Source organism: Drosophila novamexicana, unplaced genomic scaffold (assembly GCF_003285875.2).
Source record: "Drosophila novamexicana strain 15010-1031.04,08,12 unplaced genomic scaffold, DnovRS2.1 tig00000512-arrow-arrow-pilon, whole genome shotgun sequence".
Lineage (NCBI taxonomy): Eukaryota > Metazoa > Arthropoda > Insecta > Diptera > Drosophilidae > Drosophila > Drosophila novamexicana.
In genome coordinates, this window is record NW_020824809.1 from 706,443 (window position 1) to 722,388 (window position 15,946).

A 15,946-nucleotide genomic window follows, 5' to 3' on the forward strand; every position below is an offset into this window, starting at 1 on the left:
ATTGTTATTAATATACATTTCATTTACAGCTAAAGTAGTATACAATCTTTTGGGTAAAAAATATTTACATACCATATATGTAATATATAATATATTTCAAAAATGTAATTGACTCTACTTTCAATTATTAATACGAGAATTCGCACTTTAATTATAATCTTATATATTAATATAGTATATACTTGGTATTATTCTACCAACATCTGTCACATGAATACTGGACCGGCAAGTTTTGGGTGGTTGTTTTCAACATTACCTTCACAAATATTTATATAGAAAATTCGCTGAAAATGCTTATAAATGCCATTTTTATGTACAGTTAACAAGTGTGTAAATATATATAAACGGTGAGTGCTTCATGTTTCGTTGTCCAACATTTTAATGCTTGCATTGTCGAAGAGCATTTCAATGTTTGTTGCGTTAGGCGTTATGCTTGTTATCTTTTCGGTAGCCAGAAGAAGGCATGATTTGTAAAGAAAACAATCGTCAATAGTAATTACAACATAGATTATCATAAAATTACTTTTTTCGTTGGAGATCAATTTCAAAAATTCTCTTTATAGTCAAGATTTTGGAAAACAATTAACATAATTTATGTTTCGTCATTGTTGGATTCGGGAGATTAAACAATTACAATTACTATATTATTACAATTAATTCTTGAGTTTTCCCTCAAGCGTCAAATATTTGTTAACGGCACTTCCTAGTTATGTGTCACATATTAGTTAATGCTTGAAACATAGACATTTATTTGAAAGACCCCTTTCAATATACATGGAAATATTGTATTGCGACACATTTTTGCTATAAGCGACTACAAAGCGTGCGGCCGAATTGAATAACAAACCTATTTTAATCAATAGGATCGAGCTACATACACACGTACTTAAACTCGAGTGTGTTTATATGGAGCGAAACTGCACAGTGCACACACAAAAATCAACTTAGGATTAAAGTTTTAAGCGTAACTGATGGGTGAGCCTTAAACGTAAACCTAACACTTAGTGTGAATAATATATATGTATGTATAAAAGGGCGGCTGCTCCCTTATATGATGCGATTAACCAGAGGCATCTTTCGACGATTGTACGTGGGCGGCTGCTGCTGCATCACTTGGTGCACCTGCTGCACCTTAACTTTCTGGCCATATTTCTGCTCAAGCTCACCGGCAGGACCGATGGCATAGTTAATGTCAAGCCGTGCGCGCTTGGGCGACCGATAGCCATCATTCGCATTCAGATCGGCTGGGTTGAGCTCAATGATGCTCGATGTTTGACCGTGGGCAATAGCGTGGCGCACTGTCTGTTTGTCATCCTCAATGTCGATGGCATCGTACAGCTCGTCCACCTGACGGGAATAACATTACGAAACATAAATATAAGAACTAAGACAAGAGCCCTGCCCTGCTGGAGTTCGAGCACTTGTTAGTTTACCAATCTCACCTCAATGTCGAATTCGGCGCTCTTCTGTGCGACTAGCAGCTGATGATCAGTTGGCAGGTGATTGGCAGATTGGTTGCTTGGCTCATACTCATGAAGCACGTGATCCTCCTGAACGTTATCTTCATCATCACTGTTCGTCCAGCTATAAATTGAAGTTAATGTGTTAATAGGGTTCATGGGAAGTACTGCATTGGGTTTTCTTTTCTTTTTACTTACTCAACATTATCATTTTCCTCTTCTTCGACTAGCATCGCATCGATCATAGTGTCATCAAAGTCGTGCTCCTCTAAATCAGAAGATTCCTCAATCTCAGATTGCGAATCCAGCTCCACATCAGAATCGGCCGATCCATGCTTCATTTCGCCACGCTCCAGGGCCTCCAAATGTTCGGGATAGACCATGGCGCCGCGTATTGCGCCTGGATCCTTGCGCGACCACTTTTGTACCTCCTCATCCATCTTACAGATACGTTCTGGATTCATGGCCCAGCGGCATCCCTTGCGTTGATTTCCGTTCGTTGCCGGCCGCTCAATCTTCTCAAAGCACTTATTCAGCGACAAATTGTGGCGCACGCTGTTCTTCCAGCCGCTTGGCGCATTCTCAAAATAGGGAAAGTGCTGGCACAAGAAACTGTAGATTTCGGATACGGGCAGTGAGCCTGCACGCGAATTCTTGAGCGCCAGCGCAATAAGGCAGGAGTAGGAGTAAGCGGGCTTCGGAAATGCGCTGTTCATGGCCGCCGGCAGCTTCACCTTCTGCTGCAGTGGCTTGATATTGTTACTGCTGCTGCTGTTGTTGTTGTTGGTATTGTTGTTGTTGGTATTGTTGTTGTTATTGTTGCTGTTGAAGCCGTTGTTGCTAAGCGCCGCAAAGGACAACGGCGAAGATGACGTTGTGGGACGGCCAGTAGTAGAGGAGCAAGTGGACGAGGGCGACCCAATGCTGCTCTGCACATGCATCTGATGATGCGGCGAGTGGGCCGCCGACGCAATGCTTTTTGGCGCATTGCCCCGTTTCTGAACACCGCCCGCGTGCAGCGTCGTAATGTTATGCAACGGACTCGCTTCACGATCCCGCTTGAGCACGATGTTGCCATTGGAAGTGAGCGGTGCGCCGTTGGGGGACTTTGCCGACGTTTGCTGCTTTAGCTTGTTGTATGTGGCGCTGTTGGCAAAGGTCAGGCCACCAATGCCGGGACCCAGCTTAATGGTGTTGGTAGCGCCACCAGCCGTTAGCAGGCTAGTGTTTTTGGCAGTGGCTTTTGTCTCTTCCAAGCCGGACTGCGCCTTGCGCAGCTCAGTGCCCAGATCCTTGCGCACAGCATCCACTGCCGACGAATTGCGACGCTGCAGTGCAGAATTGGTTGCCATTGTAGCCGGCGCCGTGGTACCGCCGCCGGTCGCAGCCGACGACGAAATTGGCAGAGCCGAAATTTGCTTGGGTATATGGGCCATCACCTGCTCTCTGCGCATTGAACCGGCGCTTACTTTCATCTGTGCTGGCGAGAAGGTCAAATGCGATTTGTGCTGATCGCATGGAGAGGCGGGCGGCGCCTGTCCAGCCGCAGATCCCGCTCTGCTCTGCGTCGACTGGGCACCACGCGACTTTTGGGGCGATCCAGAGCCAAGCAATGAATTAGAGCCGGAGTTTGAGTTGATTAGCGGCATCACGGAAATGGGATTGACACATGCCCCAACATCCGCATAATAATCGGCTGTGGACCAGAAATTGGCGCAAGAGCCCATCCACTTGGCTGTGGGAGAGGCGTGCAGTGCGCTGCTGGCCAGCAGATTTGCATTTGCATTGTGTGTCGACGATGATATACTGCTGCTGTTGTTGTTACTATTGTTTATAGCCGAAATGGCTTCCAGTGCGTGATCGAGCGAGGAGGTCAAGTCACTTGAGCTGCCCACAACGTTCGCAATCTCTGCCCTTATGTCCACATCCAACATATCCTGCATGGAGTCGGACACATAAAAGTCCAGCGAAGGCCCCGCCGCTTCCTGTTGGCAAATATACATTATAAGTAATCAAATTTATTCCCAAGCACTCTTGGGTGCTTCTTAACAATTCATTAGACAAATTTTAGCGCGATAAAATCGCGCCCGCAGTGTTGCAAAACGCCAATTTTTTCAGATACCTATATATGCACATATAACTGTAGTGTTCAAATGGGAATCTATAGCACCCAACGAATTTATAACATTTACAACTTGATTTTAGAAAATCCGCACCAGATGCGACAATCCGTGCCCTACAGGCCAATATTCGTAAGACTATTTTCACCTAGACGACAGCTTCTCAAAATCTTTGTAGTGTATTATAATTTCCCATGAAATGTTTACCGCATAGTCAAGCACATTAAGTATGTTCTAGATCAGCATTAACAGCCCGGCTGGTCTGTTTACGAAGGTTTATGTTTTTTAGGAAAAACTTTTTGTTTAGTAAGATATCTTGTCCAAACTCTTTATTTACTAGCTATAGATTGCCGCTATATATGAATCATATGAAAATCGTAGGGCATGAGTTTTTGCATGGCAAAATATTTGATGTTCCCCATTTTCACCAAACTCAGCATTTACGAGCTTCACATATCTGCTTAATCGTACGGCGAATGACTACAAGGGTATTAAATCGTCGGTGTGACTTGAAGGACGGTGTGACCAAACTTTTAAAATAACGCTCAACAGTGTTACAAATGCTGCCAACTGTCGTTAGATTTTCAAACTAAAATATATACATACATATATTGTTTTCCACAATATAATGAATGCATGTTTACATATTTCCTCTCAACGTGCAACTTGTTGACGTTCGTTACGCATTCCACCACAAAAACATGCATTCCTTATATACATAAATATGTATGTATGTATACACTTTTCCTTTTCTACGTGCGGTAACAACAAGAACTGCGATGTTCATGGGAAAGAAGCAGGAGCCGTTGTTCAAACCAGTTTTACGCTCAAGGCAGGCAACGAAAGGCAGGCACAGGCTGCATATGGCACAACACATATAGACACATAAATACATACATATAGAAAAATGTATGTATGTAACTCGGCGCCAAAGTAATGTCCAGCAACAACAAAATTGACTTACAGCACATGCATTCAAAACATGTACACATACGCACATGTGCATAATAGCGCCTGAACTTGGAACATATATACATATGTACATACATATATGCATGAGTTTGTTTTTATATACAAATATATTTATGTTTGTATGTATGTATATTTGAGTCAGAGGAGGCCACCATCATAAACCGGAAATCAGTAAAATTGAAAGTTTTATATGTACATACAATCACAGGCTGAAGTGGCTGCTGAGAATGTACGAAACATAAACAAACCTGTGGACAGTACATCTATGAATGCATGTAAAAAAATATATGTCTATATGTGTATGTATACATGTATAAGTACAAGCATACTTAGGTACATGGACACACTTACATATGCACATATGTAATTATTTCTTGGTCTAGCTCAAAGATCACATTTACAATATTTAAATACTACAAATTACGGCCGCAAGCTTAGTTTCCTTATATGCATACATTCATACAGACATACATATGTACATATATTATGCCGCATAAACATATTCTCATATTTGCCTGAAGTGCAGACAGGCAACTGGTCGAGCTAAAATCAACCACCGATGGAAATGTTGCAGAGCTAAACATGTTGCAGCAACATTTACATGAAGCTAAACGCGACAGGCTGCCGGTTAACAGCAAATATACGATAAAAAGGGGAATAAATACACATACATATATGTATACATACACCATTAAAAAAAAAAAACAAAAAACCAAAAAAAAAGGGAATAAAGCCATACATAAACAACAATTTCGCAGCAGCGACTCCACCACGAACAGAGCAGGAATACAAACACCGCAAAGTTGCGTGCGTGTGTATGCATAACAGCGAGCAACGAACAGCAACGTTGACGACTTTTTCATGTTAAAAGCGATTGGAAGAGAACTCACTGAGTACACTCTGCTGCTCTTTACGATGAAAACATAGAACATCGACCGCGCAACAACAGAGTTCTCTGTTGAGCGCACAAGCAGTACAGTTGGCAACAAAACATTCCGCAAATGAAACACCAACAGAGCGAGCTAAAACTCAGCGCCGTTCAGCGGTCGTCTGAGCACTTTTTGTGCTGAGGGGATTGCTTGAATTCTGTTACGAAAAAGGGTAGTAGGCGCCAGTTTAACAGTAGACACTCTCAACATCTACGTTTTGTCATTTCGTGTTTTGGTTATTAGGCGCAACTCCACATTTAGACGAACTTTACAAAAAAGCTGCTAGCGCCTGTTACTTGCCGGTGGGGGCGGTTTTTGGTTGGCCCTGAGCGTGTGTCCTTGGACACATTCCAACTCATTGACCCGGCCCTGGTTCTCGTCTGCTCATGCTGAAAATCGATAGATGCGGCATACACAACGCCACGCGTCGCATGCTCCACGAACGATGATAAGTTGCATAATTTAGCAGGATATCATAAATGTACGCACGCTGTCCATGTAGGCGGACGTTCTTTTATCAGTCCCGAAAATGTTGTGGGCTGTAAGCACCCACACTCTCACACACATCTTGTGTCTGGGTAGCTTAATTTTGGGCAATATCTGCGGCTTTTTGTCGTACTCTGGGATCCTTTTCCCGCCCATGTCGATGTCCATTCGCTGGTGACCAGCTAATGATGCACTTCTCTGCTCTTCCCCTTCCGCTTTGGTCACTTGCGTCCAACACTAATTTGGGGCACGACAGGTGTTGCACATTTTCGTTCAATGTTTAAAACGGCAGCTGCCTCACCATTGACAAGAAGAGAAGAACCCAACTTTATACACACATTGGCTTGATCCTACTTTTAAAAATATCCTACGATACATACATACATATATTGATAAGTTCTGAGTAATCCTATTCGGTATATTATAGTAAGATGTTGACATATTCAAATTTTTGAAGGGAAGATAAATATCTCGAGAAAACAAAATCAATCCAATTTCTGGAGGAAATATATTTAGAATATTTCGATGACCAGAAATCTCATAGAATACACATAAATTGCATATTCCAGAATTCATTATTAAATTATTCTAACTTTCGACTAGATACATTTTTGATTTGTTAATAATTAAGCAAAATATAAGTTACAGTTCTCGTGTCGAGTTTTCCCCCCTAAACTACATAAATAATTAAGGATTGTCCTACTCTTCATACTTCAGTATTATGGATCGTCATTTTTTTTATATATATTTATATATATATATATGTATGTATGTTTGTATTTAAAATGAGTGCGTACGTACGTGTATATGTACATGTGTGAGTGTGCTCCGATAACCTTTTGTCAGGCTGGCAGACAGACCAGGCGGATAGGCAGCTGCAATATTGAAACTCAGGGGTTGTCCCTGTAGTCAATACAGACCTACACATATACACACATACATACATTTCGAGTGAATATGCTTGTATATGTACATATGTATGTAAGTTAATATTAATACACAGTTGGTACTCTGTAAGTTGTGAGCTGCATTCCCAAACGGAAAGGAAACTTCCTGCTTCTAATTGGTTTTATTTGCTGATGTTCTTGGGTGGTAATTTATATCACCTGCATAGGTGCGAGTGTTTGTATATGTGCACATACATACGTATGCAAAAGGTTGGGTAGGAGCTGCAGTGTTCTCTCTTTGTTTGAAAAAAAAAAAAACGTTTTTGAAAAAATGTGCCGAAATAAAAATGCATTGAACAGGCGGTCAAAATTGGCAGCAGGCAGGCGTAAGGCATAAAGGAAAAACATTTCGAAACTTCAGCTTGGACCAGCTGCTGCCTCCTGATAACCTTTCGAGTTGTGCAACATTGAAATGAAAATATGCATACATGCTGACATATTACTGTATGATTGTATGTACGTACATACACACACACACATACATTCGCGATTGAGCATTCGGCAGGCAGCATGCTGAGCACTCAGTGTCGCACCCTTGGCTCAATGTATGTCCTAGACACTACGCCTGGGGTGCAGCATTTCCTATGCCGCATTTTCGTTTGGTTTTGTTTTATTTGTGTGAGCCTGTGTGTGTGTGTGTGTGTGTGTGTGTGTGTGTGTGTGTGTGTCTGTGTGTGTGTGTTTGTGTGTGTGTTATCGGTATTTCCTTTTTGTTGCCTTCGCCTTTGCATCTGCCATGCATCTTTTGTAGTTGCTACTACCTCAGGCTGTTACATATCTTTTTGCGCCGCTTTCACCTTAAAATTTTAATGGCTGGAGACTCTGGCACACAAATCCAAATCTGATCCCAGGCGCAGGTAGGATAAGAAGACATATGCCCGGCCATCTTGCAGCCGACTAATGTCTTTTCCGTACTTATGAGCGCCTATTTGTAAATTACATTACAGTCCAGAAAAATCCAAAGCACACACACGTACGCACAATTATACTCATGATACCACATTGTAAATCGGTTTTAAGTCTGCAGAATTTAGCGAGTTATTTCCCAAGTATTATAAAAATATAAGTTGTCCCCGAATGGGATCCCAAAGGGTGTCACTGCACTGTCTGGGCCGTGAGAAAATCTATGCGGCATACAGCTGGGCGCTCATATTAAAGCAACAAACGAACGCGGGCGGCCAAAAAGAGAGACAGGTTGCCTCACATGAATGTGAGTCTGAGTTTATTCTTTTCTTTTTTGTGCTGTGGTTTGTGGGTGTCTCATTTACTCACTCAAACTCAATTTTGCCGGCCGGTCGGCACGTTGAACTTTGAAGTTTATGTATATGTATGTATATGGCCTCTGTTTTTTTAAGGGAGAGCAAGAGAAAAAGCTTTTGATGGGTGACCGTTCAGCGGTCGGTCTTACTCTCTTCCCCTCACAACTTGTAGAGTTTGAAAGCAACGTATAAGATAAAAGCGTTTCGCTGTGTTTGCGTTTCTTTGTTTCTCCTCACTCACAACATACAAACACATACATACATACATATACACATACACACACACACACAAATCACACTTGTGGCTGCTCTAATGCGTTTGTGTGCTAGTTTTTGCGAGTTTGTACATGTTGCATTTAACAGGCGCACATGGTTTAATAAAAGATTGCCGCTTATCATACTAGCAAATGCAAAAACTTTGTAAGAGGTCAGGACTAACATTAATATTAACTAAACATGTTTGTGTGTTACTGCGAGGCCCATGTGCAAATTGGCTTTAAAATACGAAAAATAAATAAAATACAAATGTGCGTTTCCCCAGCTACGAAAAAGCAGCCGCCAACAAAATCAAGGTGAACGTTTGGCCTTCAAAAAATTTAAAACGCAAAAGCAGAAGATACTCTAAGAGACAAACCAACGAAGCAGCAGCTCAAAGAACACTGACAAAACACACTCATATACGGAAGATACACATGCATATCCATGTATTGTTCAACAATAAATGTTAAATACTTACGCATGATTCTACAATGTACATTTAGCGAGGTTAAGCCACGAGTGGAGCAGAATTAGAAGAATTCTGCTGATATACATGATGACAACAAGAACCAACCCCCCGTGTTTCCTCAACTCAAACTCCAACGAACAACAGCAACGTTTTCGCCGCTGCTTTTACTGGAAACAATTTTTAGTACACACAACAGGCCGCTGTTGAGTCAGCCATAACATTGGCGCTACCCTAACATAAACTTGGTCTCCACACACAACTATAGCCAAGTTAATAACCCGAAATATAAATACTGAGGCATAAAAGAAAAATAACAGCTTAACGCCTCAGTAAAGGAAGTCAATTTTATAAGAATGTATGATTTAATACACTATTTAATATTATCGGCTCTACTTTAAACAACGGCTCTGTTCCGGTTATGAACGCCTGTTTGTCTCCTAAACACCCCCATAAATCAACGGTGCCAATGAGTGCGACTTAAGAGCAATATCAAAGCACAACGATCGCAAATACATATGCATAACATTTATGTGTACATTAGTATGCGAACTACTCGCTGTGTTGAGCTGGCGAATATAAATTTAAAATTTGAACGTTACGAAAGCGAATCTGCCGACGAGCACAAAGCGAGCGTAGCAAAAACCCAACAACAATGCTTCGCCGCGCAATAACAGTGTGAGAGAGAGGTTCGAAGCAAACTGTTCTTGGGGCGAATACGAAACAGTGGAGGCCTGTTCAGATGGCAGGGGAATGCAGGTGCAGAAATACTAGGAAAAATTAACGTTGGAGAGCTGATACCGAGAGCTCTGCTTTTTAGACTGCGGAGAATTCGTATAAAAACGAACGTTACAAATTTGAAAATGAACGATAAAAGCATATGTCGTGGTATTGGTTAATGTGCTTATATGTGTTACCGGCCGACAAATATGAATTTGCTAATTTTTGTTTGCCTGTGTTGCTTTCTTGCTTTTCTTGAATAAATACTCACACATGTGTGTGTGTGTACATTAATGTTCGTACAATTGTACTTACTGCATATTTACTGAAGAAACCCTCGTGTATACTGCTTGAATAATCCTCCAATTCGAACATGTTGTAGCCTTTCAATGTGCAGATTTACTGTTGCATATGAGATTTGTTTTGATCACTTTCCTTAAGTCTCCTTTCTTAATCCGTTTGTATGTACAAAAACCGTTACGCGTCCGGTATAAGAGAACAACCGTTTCTTTCTCTGCACTTCGTATTTTATGATTTATAATACACTTGTATTATTTTTTATAATAAACACATTTTCGTTTACCATTATTTTATTTTGCTACTGGTACATTTCTTAATTATTTTTTTATTGACTTCTCTTTATCGGCGAAAATAATATTTACAAGCAATCACAAAATCCCGAACCGCGCACACGTCCGCTCTGTTCGGCCTTGTTGTTGCTTTTGACTAGGGATGTTGATGGCGTACTACGATATCGATAGTTCGTTAATCAATAGATGAGAACACGATATTTTTGTACGATAATGGAAATAAGGTTGTGATATCGATATCATATCATCATATCACAAGAGCACTACATTTTGTTAAGAGATCATTTGTGAAAACTTATTACCGTAAAACTTTAAATTAAATATTTTAAACATTATTTCAAACTGTCCATTCCAATACAATACGTATGCGTTTTAAGCAGCGCACCTACTACTAATTTGAGCATTCAAATTTATATAATTATAACGGCCATTCCCTTGCAAAAATGAAAAGCAAAATATGGAAAACGTAACTTTTTTTCAATGGTCTTGGGAAAGATATTGGATTTGACAGCAAGTTGTTATTACTTTTAATATAACAGCTGAAACATACATTTCTACTGCTTAAAAGTAAAAGTTGTATATAACAATATATCGATATTTTGGTTGTCCAATATCGTAAATGTTAAATTTAGCCGCTCAATTGAGCAACAATAGTCAGCTTACAGATTTTTTGAGTATAACATTTGTAGAAATTTATTATCTGCAATGAAATAATGCCTTAACTTCAGGAGTTTTTTTAAAAAACAATCATTTTTCAATTGTGTTATACCCTGTACATATTTATTAGTTTTTAAAAATTAAGCAGATTGTACAAAAAAATAGCAATAGTTCATAATGGCGCTTATTTGTATATAATAATCAAGTTTGTATATGATATAAAGAAGTTTATGCAGCACTTATAGTGCGCCAGATCTTATGGAATATTGTTTTGTTTTTTTATATACATACATATTTTCAGTGGTACATTTTTTTAGTTTTTGAAAATTTACATTAAGATAAATCAAAATATTGAAAAAGAAATGCGAATACTAATTTTGAATTGAAAGCCTTTCTTTGTGTGGATTTGTGTGTTCATGGGTACCATTTTTAACAATTAAATTTTAAATTCACATCGTTAATACATTTTAACTTGCATTTAATCAGAACAAATGAAATATTTAAACATGTTTAGGTTGGTTAAGCTTCGTTTCTATCTTTTGCTGTATAACAAATATATAATTTCCTTTCGATTTCCTCAGCAATAACTATTACCCGTAACAAAATTTCCAATGAAAAAAAAAAATTCAAATTTAGAACATTTTTAAACTTAAACAAGAACATAACTGCGTTTACAACCAACGGCTAACTAATTGCTAATATTAAATTTACTTATTTATAACTTCTACCAAATATTTCCCTTTTAAAGCGCAAAGCCGCCTCCGTAGCTGGGTTACGTACAGACGTCGACTTCTTTTTAGACGTTTTCGGGGTGGCAGGCATCTCTTTAAACCCGTGACGGGTTTTGGGTGATGCCAGAACCTCTTTAAAATACTTTTGGGTGGGAGTGCAGGGCTCGACTTCCACGATGCTGGATGATGTTTTAAAAGTTTCAATTCTTGTTCGCTCTTTCTTGGACATGACCGTAACATAACCGGCACTCGTTTTAATACGTTTGGGGATATGGTGATTTTCTTCGTCGGAGCTCTTTAATGGGGACTTTTGTACAACTGTGGGCTTTCTTTTCTTCGTCTTCGTCTGGTGCTTAGACTTTACGGACTTGGCATTAATATCCGGTTGAGGAGACAGTTTCCGAGCCAGCGATTGGGGCTATAAAAGGCAACGTAAAGGATTGACACTCCAAAATTCTTTTGCAACTCACCCCTTTATTTGCTGCATCAGGAGCAAGCAGCTGCATGGCATGCTTGATAGCTTGCTTGGTGGCTTGCAGACGTTTCACATCCTTTTTAATCTTAGTCAGCTTTTCCGACACCGATTTAGTTGCGGCTGCGGCAACTGACGGGCCATTGGCGGGGTCGGCGATGCAAGTAGACAGAGTAGCAGCGCACAGGCGACTCTTTTGCTTCTTGCCCGCTGCGATACGCTGAAGAATTTTGGAATTTAATTAAATTAGTTTCATTCAGTTATCTGATTGGCTGGCTTACTTTTTTCTTCTCCTCCAGCTTCGCTTCATTTGCCGCCCGGATCAAGGTATCGCAATATTCTATATAATCATTGCGACTCTTTGGCTGGACTACTTTCTCTACGGACAGTTCATCATTGGCCTTCGCTTCCGACATGGGAGCGGGAGTAGGCAGTTCCTCCTTAACAGCTTCGACGGCAACATCCATTTCGTTATCGCTAGCTGCTGACTCACAGTTTTTGGCCTTTTTATTTTGTATTTCCGTTAGTTCGATGGTGTCCAAGCCATCGACAGCTCCACAAAAACTCTTTGACATGCGCCTGCGCTTCATCAGTTGGATCTTTTCCTCGGCCAGAGTTTCTATGAACGATTGCGATGGCTTGACATCGCTGTTCAACTGTTCACTGCGACGTTTCAATTTTGGTTTCGGCTCCTTATCGGCTTTATGTGGATCCTGTACGTACAGCGTCTGCCGCCGCGACTTCTGGAGGGGATTGAACATTTGCCGCAAGTGAGATAAGTCGCAGGAGGAGAGCTCACCCAGAAGTGCTGCTTCTTCCTCACGTTTTTGTTTTGCGTGGAATGACGACGATTCGCTAGTAGGTGCCATTGACTTGACAACCACCTCTTGTTTCTCTTCACCAGAAATTGGCTTTTCTTCTTTAACAATAGGCGACTCATGAAAATTTGCGAGTTTTTCGTTTGAATTAGATTTTTCATCCTCTCTAGTGGTTTCATGATCGTCAGGTGTCGGCTTATCACAAACATACTCTTCGTTTTCACTTGATTCTTCACCAGAATCGAGCACTTCATAGATGCTCCTGCTCGTATTTTTTTTAGCCTCTTGCTCCTCGCTTTCATTGGAACTGGAAAGAACCTCTTCTACCGCTAGAACCTCATCTTTTTGGAACTCTTCGCCCAGGTTCATGTCAATTAGCGGCGCCGTTTCGTTAAGGGGATCACAGTTATTTGGCTTTAATTCCGGTGATTTCTCGCATGTTGATAGCTTGTCTGCTTGTTCGGCTGCCAGCTGAACTGCTTCTTTATTCATATCGCTCTCATTTTTATCCATTTGTATCGATTTTTCAGTAAGTTTTTCTTCTTCCGTAGAATCATTTTTCTTAATTTCTTGATTCTCTTCAGGATCCTCGTCATCACTGCTGTCATGAACAATAATACGACGCCGTTTCTTTGGTTCCAAGTCAGCTTCTTCAGAGCCAGAAGAGAAGCACAAAGATTCAATATTATTGTCGTCATCTTCGTTATCGGAGACTATAAACGACATTTTTTCATCTGCACTGTCATCAGAGTGATCATCAAATGTGTCCTGACTACCCACAGATTCACCATCGTGCGGTATTTCATTGTCTTCGATCTCATGGCGGACGGAACTGTCCATTGAGTCGCCAGATTGATAATTATTAATAACCTCTGCCTCGTTGTCAAAAAACTCGCACACAGGACTCTCTTCATATTCATCTTCCTCTTCATCCTCGTCTTCGCTTACAAGACGGCGGGTGGGATTCTCTTTAGCTGTCTGGACATTCTCTTCCTTGTCTTCCAACGCTGAGAGAGGTTTTATCATATCAATTTGTGGTGGAGGCGGATTTTGCTCATTGACCGCATTAGCTTGGCTCAATAATGGCTCTAGCTTTGCTAGAGGAGTAGAGCTGTTGCGTCCCTTTAAGATTATGGGCTTTAAGGGCGTCTCGCTCTTATCCCTTACCTCGCTTTTAGCCTTACGACCCGCGAGGCTGTAAACATCTCCCGCAGGCGTACTAACGCGTGCTGGGGTCTTTGGATATGTCTGCTTGATAGGCTCATCAACTTCACCATTGCTATTGAAGCCTACACTCTTCATGGGCTCTGACCGTTTTTGTTCTACCAAACGAGTCTTTATATTAGGTGTTAGATCTGGCAAACGGACATCTTCGGTTACATGAGCATGAGTACCTGTATCATCACTCTCAGGCAGCACGTCAAGCTGGTTCATGGATGTATCACCGTCACTTGTAAAGGGTTTATCAGTATTCTCAGCAGACTGCTTTATCTCCTCTTTGTCTTCGATAGGTTTCGCTGTTATACCGACTGGCTCGTCATTCTTGGCTACACCCACATTGGACACAATTATCTCATTGTCAACTTTTGATATATCCTCTTGGTTTCCAATTAGAATGTCTTTGACCTTGACCTTAACTTTGGGAGTTGCCATAAGTGCGGACCTATCCCCCACTTTAGTGGTAGTAACTGATTCCTTAGTAACGCCTTCATCGGAGTGCATCGACTGTTGTGCTTCAACTGGCGAATCTACAGTTTCAGTGGCTATTTCAATCGACTGCTTTGTTTGTTTTTGTTTTTCTTCAGGTGAATTTTTCGTATCAAATTCCTGTTGAGGTGTATTGTTTACAGCGCGTCCAATCACCGGAGGCGTTTGCGACATTGAACGCGTCACACGCCTCTCATCTGGTGGCGTACCCAACTGTGTCTGCATAGGTCTGGTGTCAACAACGGCAGCTTCAGAATCTTTGGCAACGACGTTCATTTTGTCATTGTCAGGCTCAGCCTTTTTCTGCACTTGCATCTTTGTGTTAGAGTCTTCTTCGATTACGTCCTCTGGTAACGGCAACTGCTTACGTACAGATTTGGCCGGTGTGCGGGTGCCCCGTTTGACAGAGGACAAAGTCAGAGTAGGGGTGGCAGGCTCTGGAGTCTCTCCACGGGCCACCGACAAGCGGGTGGCGCGTGTCGGAGTCCTTAAATCGATTGTTGCCGAGTTTAAGCGAGTTCTGCGCATTGGACGTGGAGATGCTACAACAACAACGTCGTTCAATATCGATTACGTTCCAGTAAATACAAAATGCACTTACCCCGGTCGGCGGCCACATCCAGTATGGGCGTCAAAGGGCGACTATCTGTATCCAGGACGGACAGGCGGCGTGTACGTGCGCGAGTTACTAAAAGTAGTAAGATATGGAAGGATATAATGTTATCTGGCATTTACCCTACATGCAGATTAGGACGGAACAACACGTTTTGTCTGTTCATGGCGTGACATTTTGAATTCAAACGGTTTTCTGCTTAACACAAAACTAAAAAAATAACCCAGCCGCAGGCCAAGCACTTTCTTTGCTACTTACCACGTGGAGCGTCGTTATTATCGTCATCCATTTCAATTTTCTTGACTTGCAATTCTTTACAATTTTTTAATATTTAAAATAAGAGATAAATCTTAGAATGCAAATTACAAATGTGAAACCTCAGCGAGCAAGCAAACGACGCTAAACTTAGAGATGAAATAACCAAGCGTTGCAAAGCGAGCACCCCCTTTTAATTAGCAGATTTACTGTTGTATATGAGATTTGAATTGATCAATTTCATTTTGTCTCCTTTCTTAATCCGTTTGTATGTACAAAAACCGATGTTTTCATATTTATAATACACTTGTATTACTTTTTAAAATAAATAATATTTGTTTACGGTTTTTGTTTTAATTTTTCTTCTCACACACATCACATTTCTTTATTTTTAAATTGAGTTCCCTTTATCGGCAAAAATAATATTTATTAGCAATCACAGTATCCCGAACCGTACCCTTGTTGTTGCTTTTGACTAGGGATGTT

At 40.9% G+C, this 15,946-nt stretch overlaps 2 protein-coding genes across 2 annotated transcripts; both read right to left on the reverse strand.

Moving 5' to 3' along the window:
• Positions 1 to 237: 237 nt before the first annotated feature.
• On the reverse strand, positions 238 to 9,992 carry LOC115762018 (putative uncharacterized protein DDB_G0277255). Its single transcript, XM_030704085.1, has 4 exons — positions 9,933 to 9,992; positions 1,659 to 3,445; positions 1,443 to 1,584; positions 238 to 1,347 (listed from the first exon to the last, which is right to left on the reverse strand). The coding sequence occupies exons 1-4, from the start codon at positions 9,990 to 9,992 to the stop codon at positions 1,048 to 1,050; spliced, it is 2,289 nt and encodes a 762-aa protein (XP_030559945.1). The 3' UTR covers positions 238 to 1,047.
• A 1,047-nt stretch (positions 9,993 to 11,039) lies between these two features.
• Positions 11,040 to 15,765, reverse strand: LOC115761913 (protein slender lobes-like). The gene is made up of 5 exons (XM_030703930.1): positions 15,464 to 15,765; positions 15,194 to 15,280; positions 12,349 to 15,134; positions 12,066 to 12,287; positions 11,040 to 12,013 (listed from the first exon to the last, which is right to left on the reverse strand). Exons 1-5 carry the CDS (start codon positions 15,492 to 15,494, stop codon positions 11,576 to 11,578), a joined length of 3,564 nt encoding a protein of 1,187 aa, XP_030559790.1. The 5' UTR covers positions 15,495 to 15,765; the 3' UTR covers positions 11,040 to 11,575.
• Between the last annotated feature and the right edge of the window lie 181 nt (positions 15,766 to 15,946).

What these genes read in the sequence shown, in the direction of transcription:
- LOC115761913 (XM_030703930.1), bottom strand. Translation starts at nt 15,494, where the DNA reads ATGGATGACGATAATAACGACGCTCCACGTG. An exon ending in TAATAACGACGCTCCACGTG is followed by an intron (nt 15,281 to 15,463) that starts GTAAGTAGCAAA and finishes TACTACTTTTAG; the next exon opens with TAACTCGCGCACGTACACGC. An exon ending in CTGATGCAGCAAATAAAGGG is followed by an intron (nt 12,014 to 12,065) that starts GTGAGTTGCAAA and finishes TGCCTTTTATAG; the next exon opens with CCCCAATCGCTGGCTCGGAA.
- LOC115762018 (XM_030704085.1), bottom strand. Translation starts at nt 9,992, where the DNA reads ATGTTCGAATTGGAGGATTATTCAAGCAGTATACACGAGGGTTTCTTC. An exon ending in GTTTCTTCAGTAAATATGCA is followed by an intron (nt 3,446 to 9,932) that starts GTAAGTACAATT and finishes ATTTGCCAACAG; the next exon opens with GAAGCGGCGGGGCCTTCGCT. An exon ending in GCGCCGAATTCGACATTGAG is followed by an intron (nt 1,348 to 1,442) that starts GTGAGATTGGTA and finishes TATTCCCGTCAG; the next exon opens with GTGGACGAGCTGTACGATGC.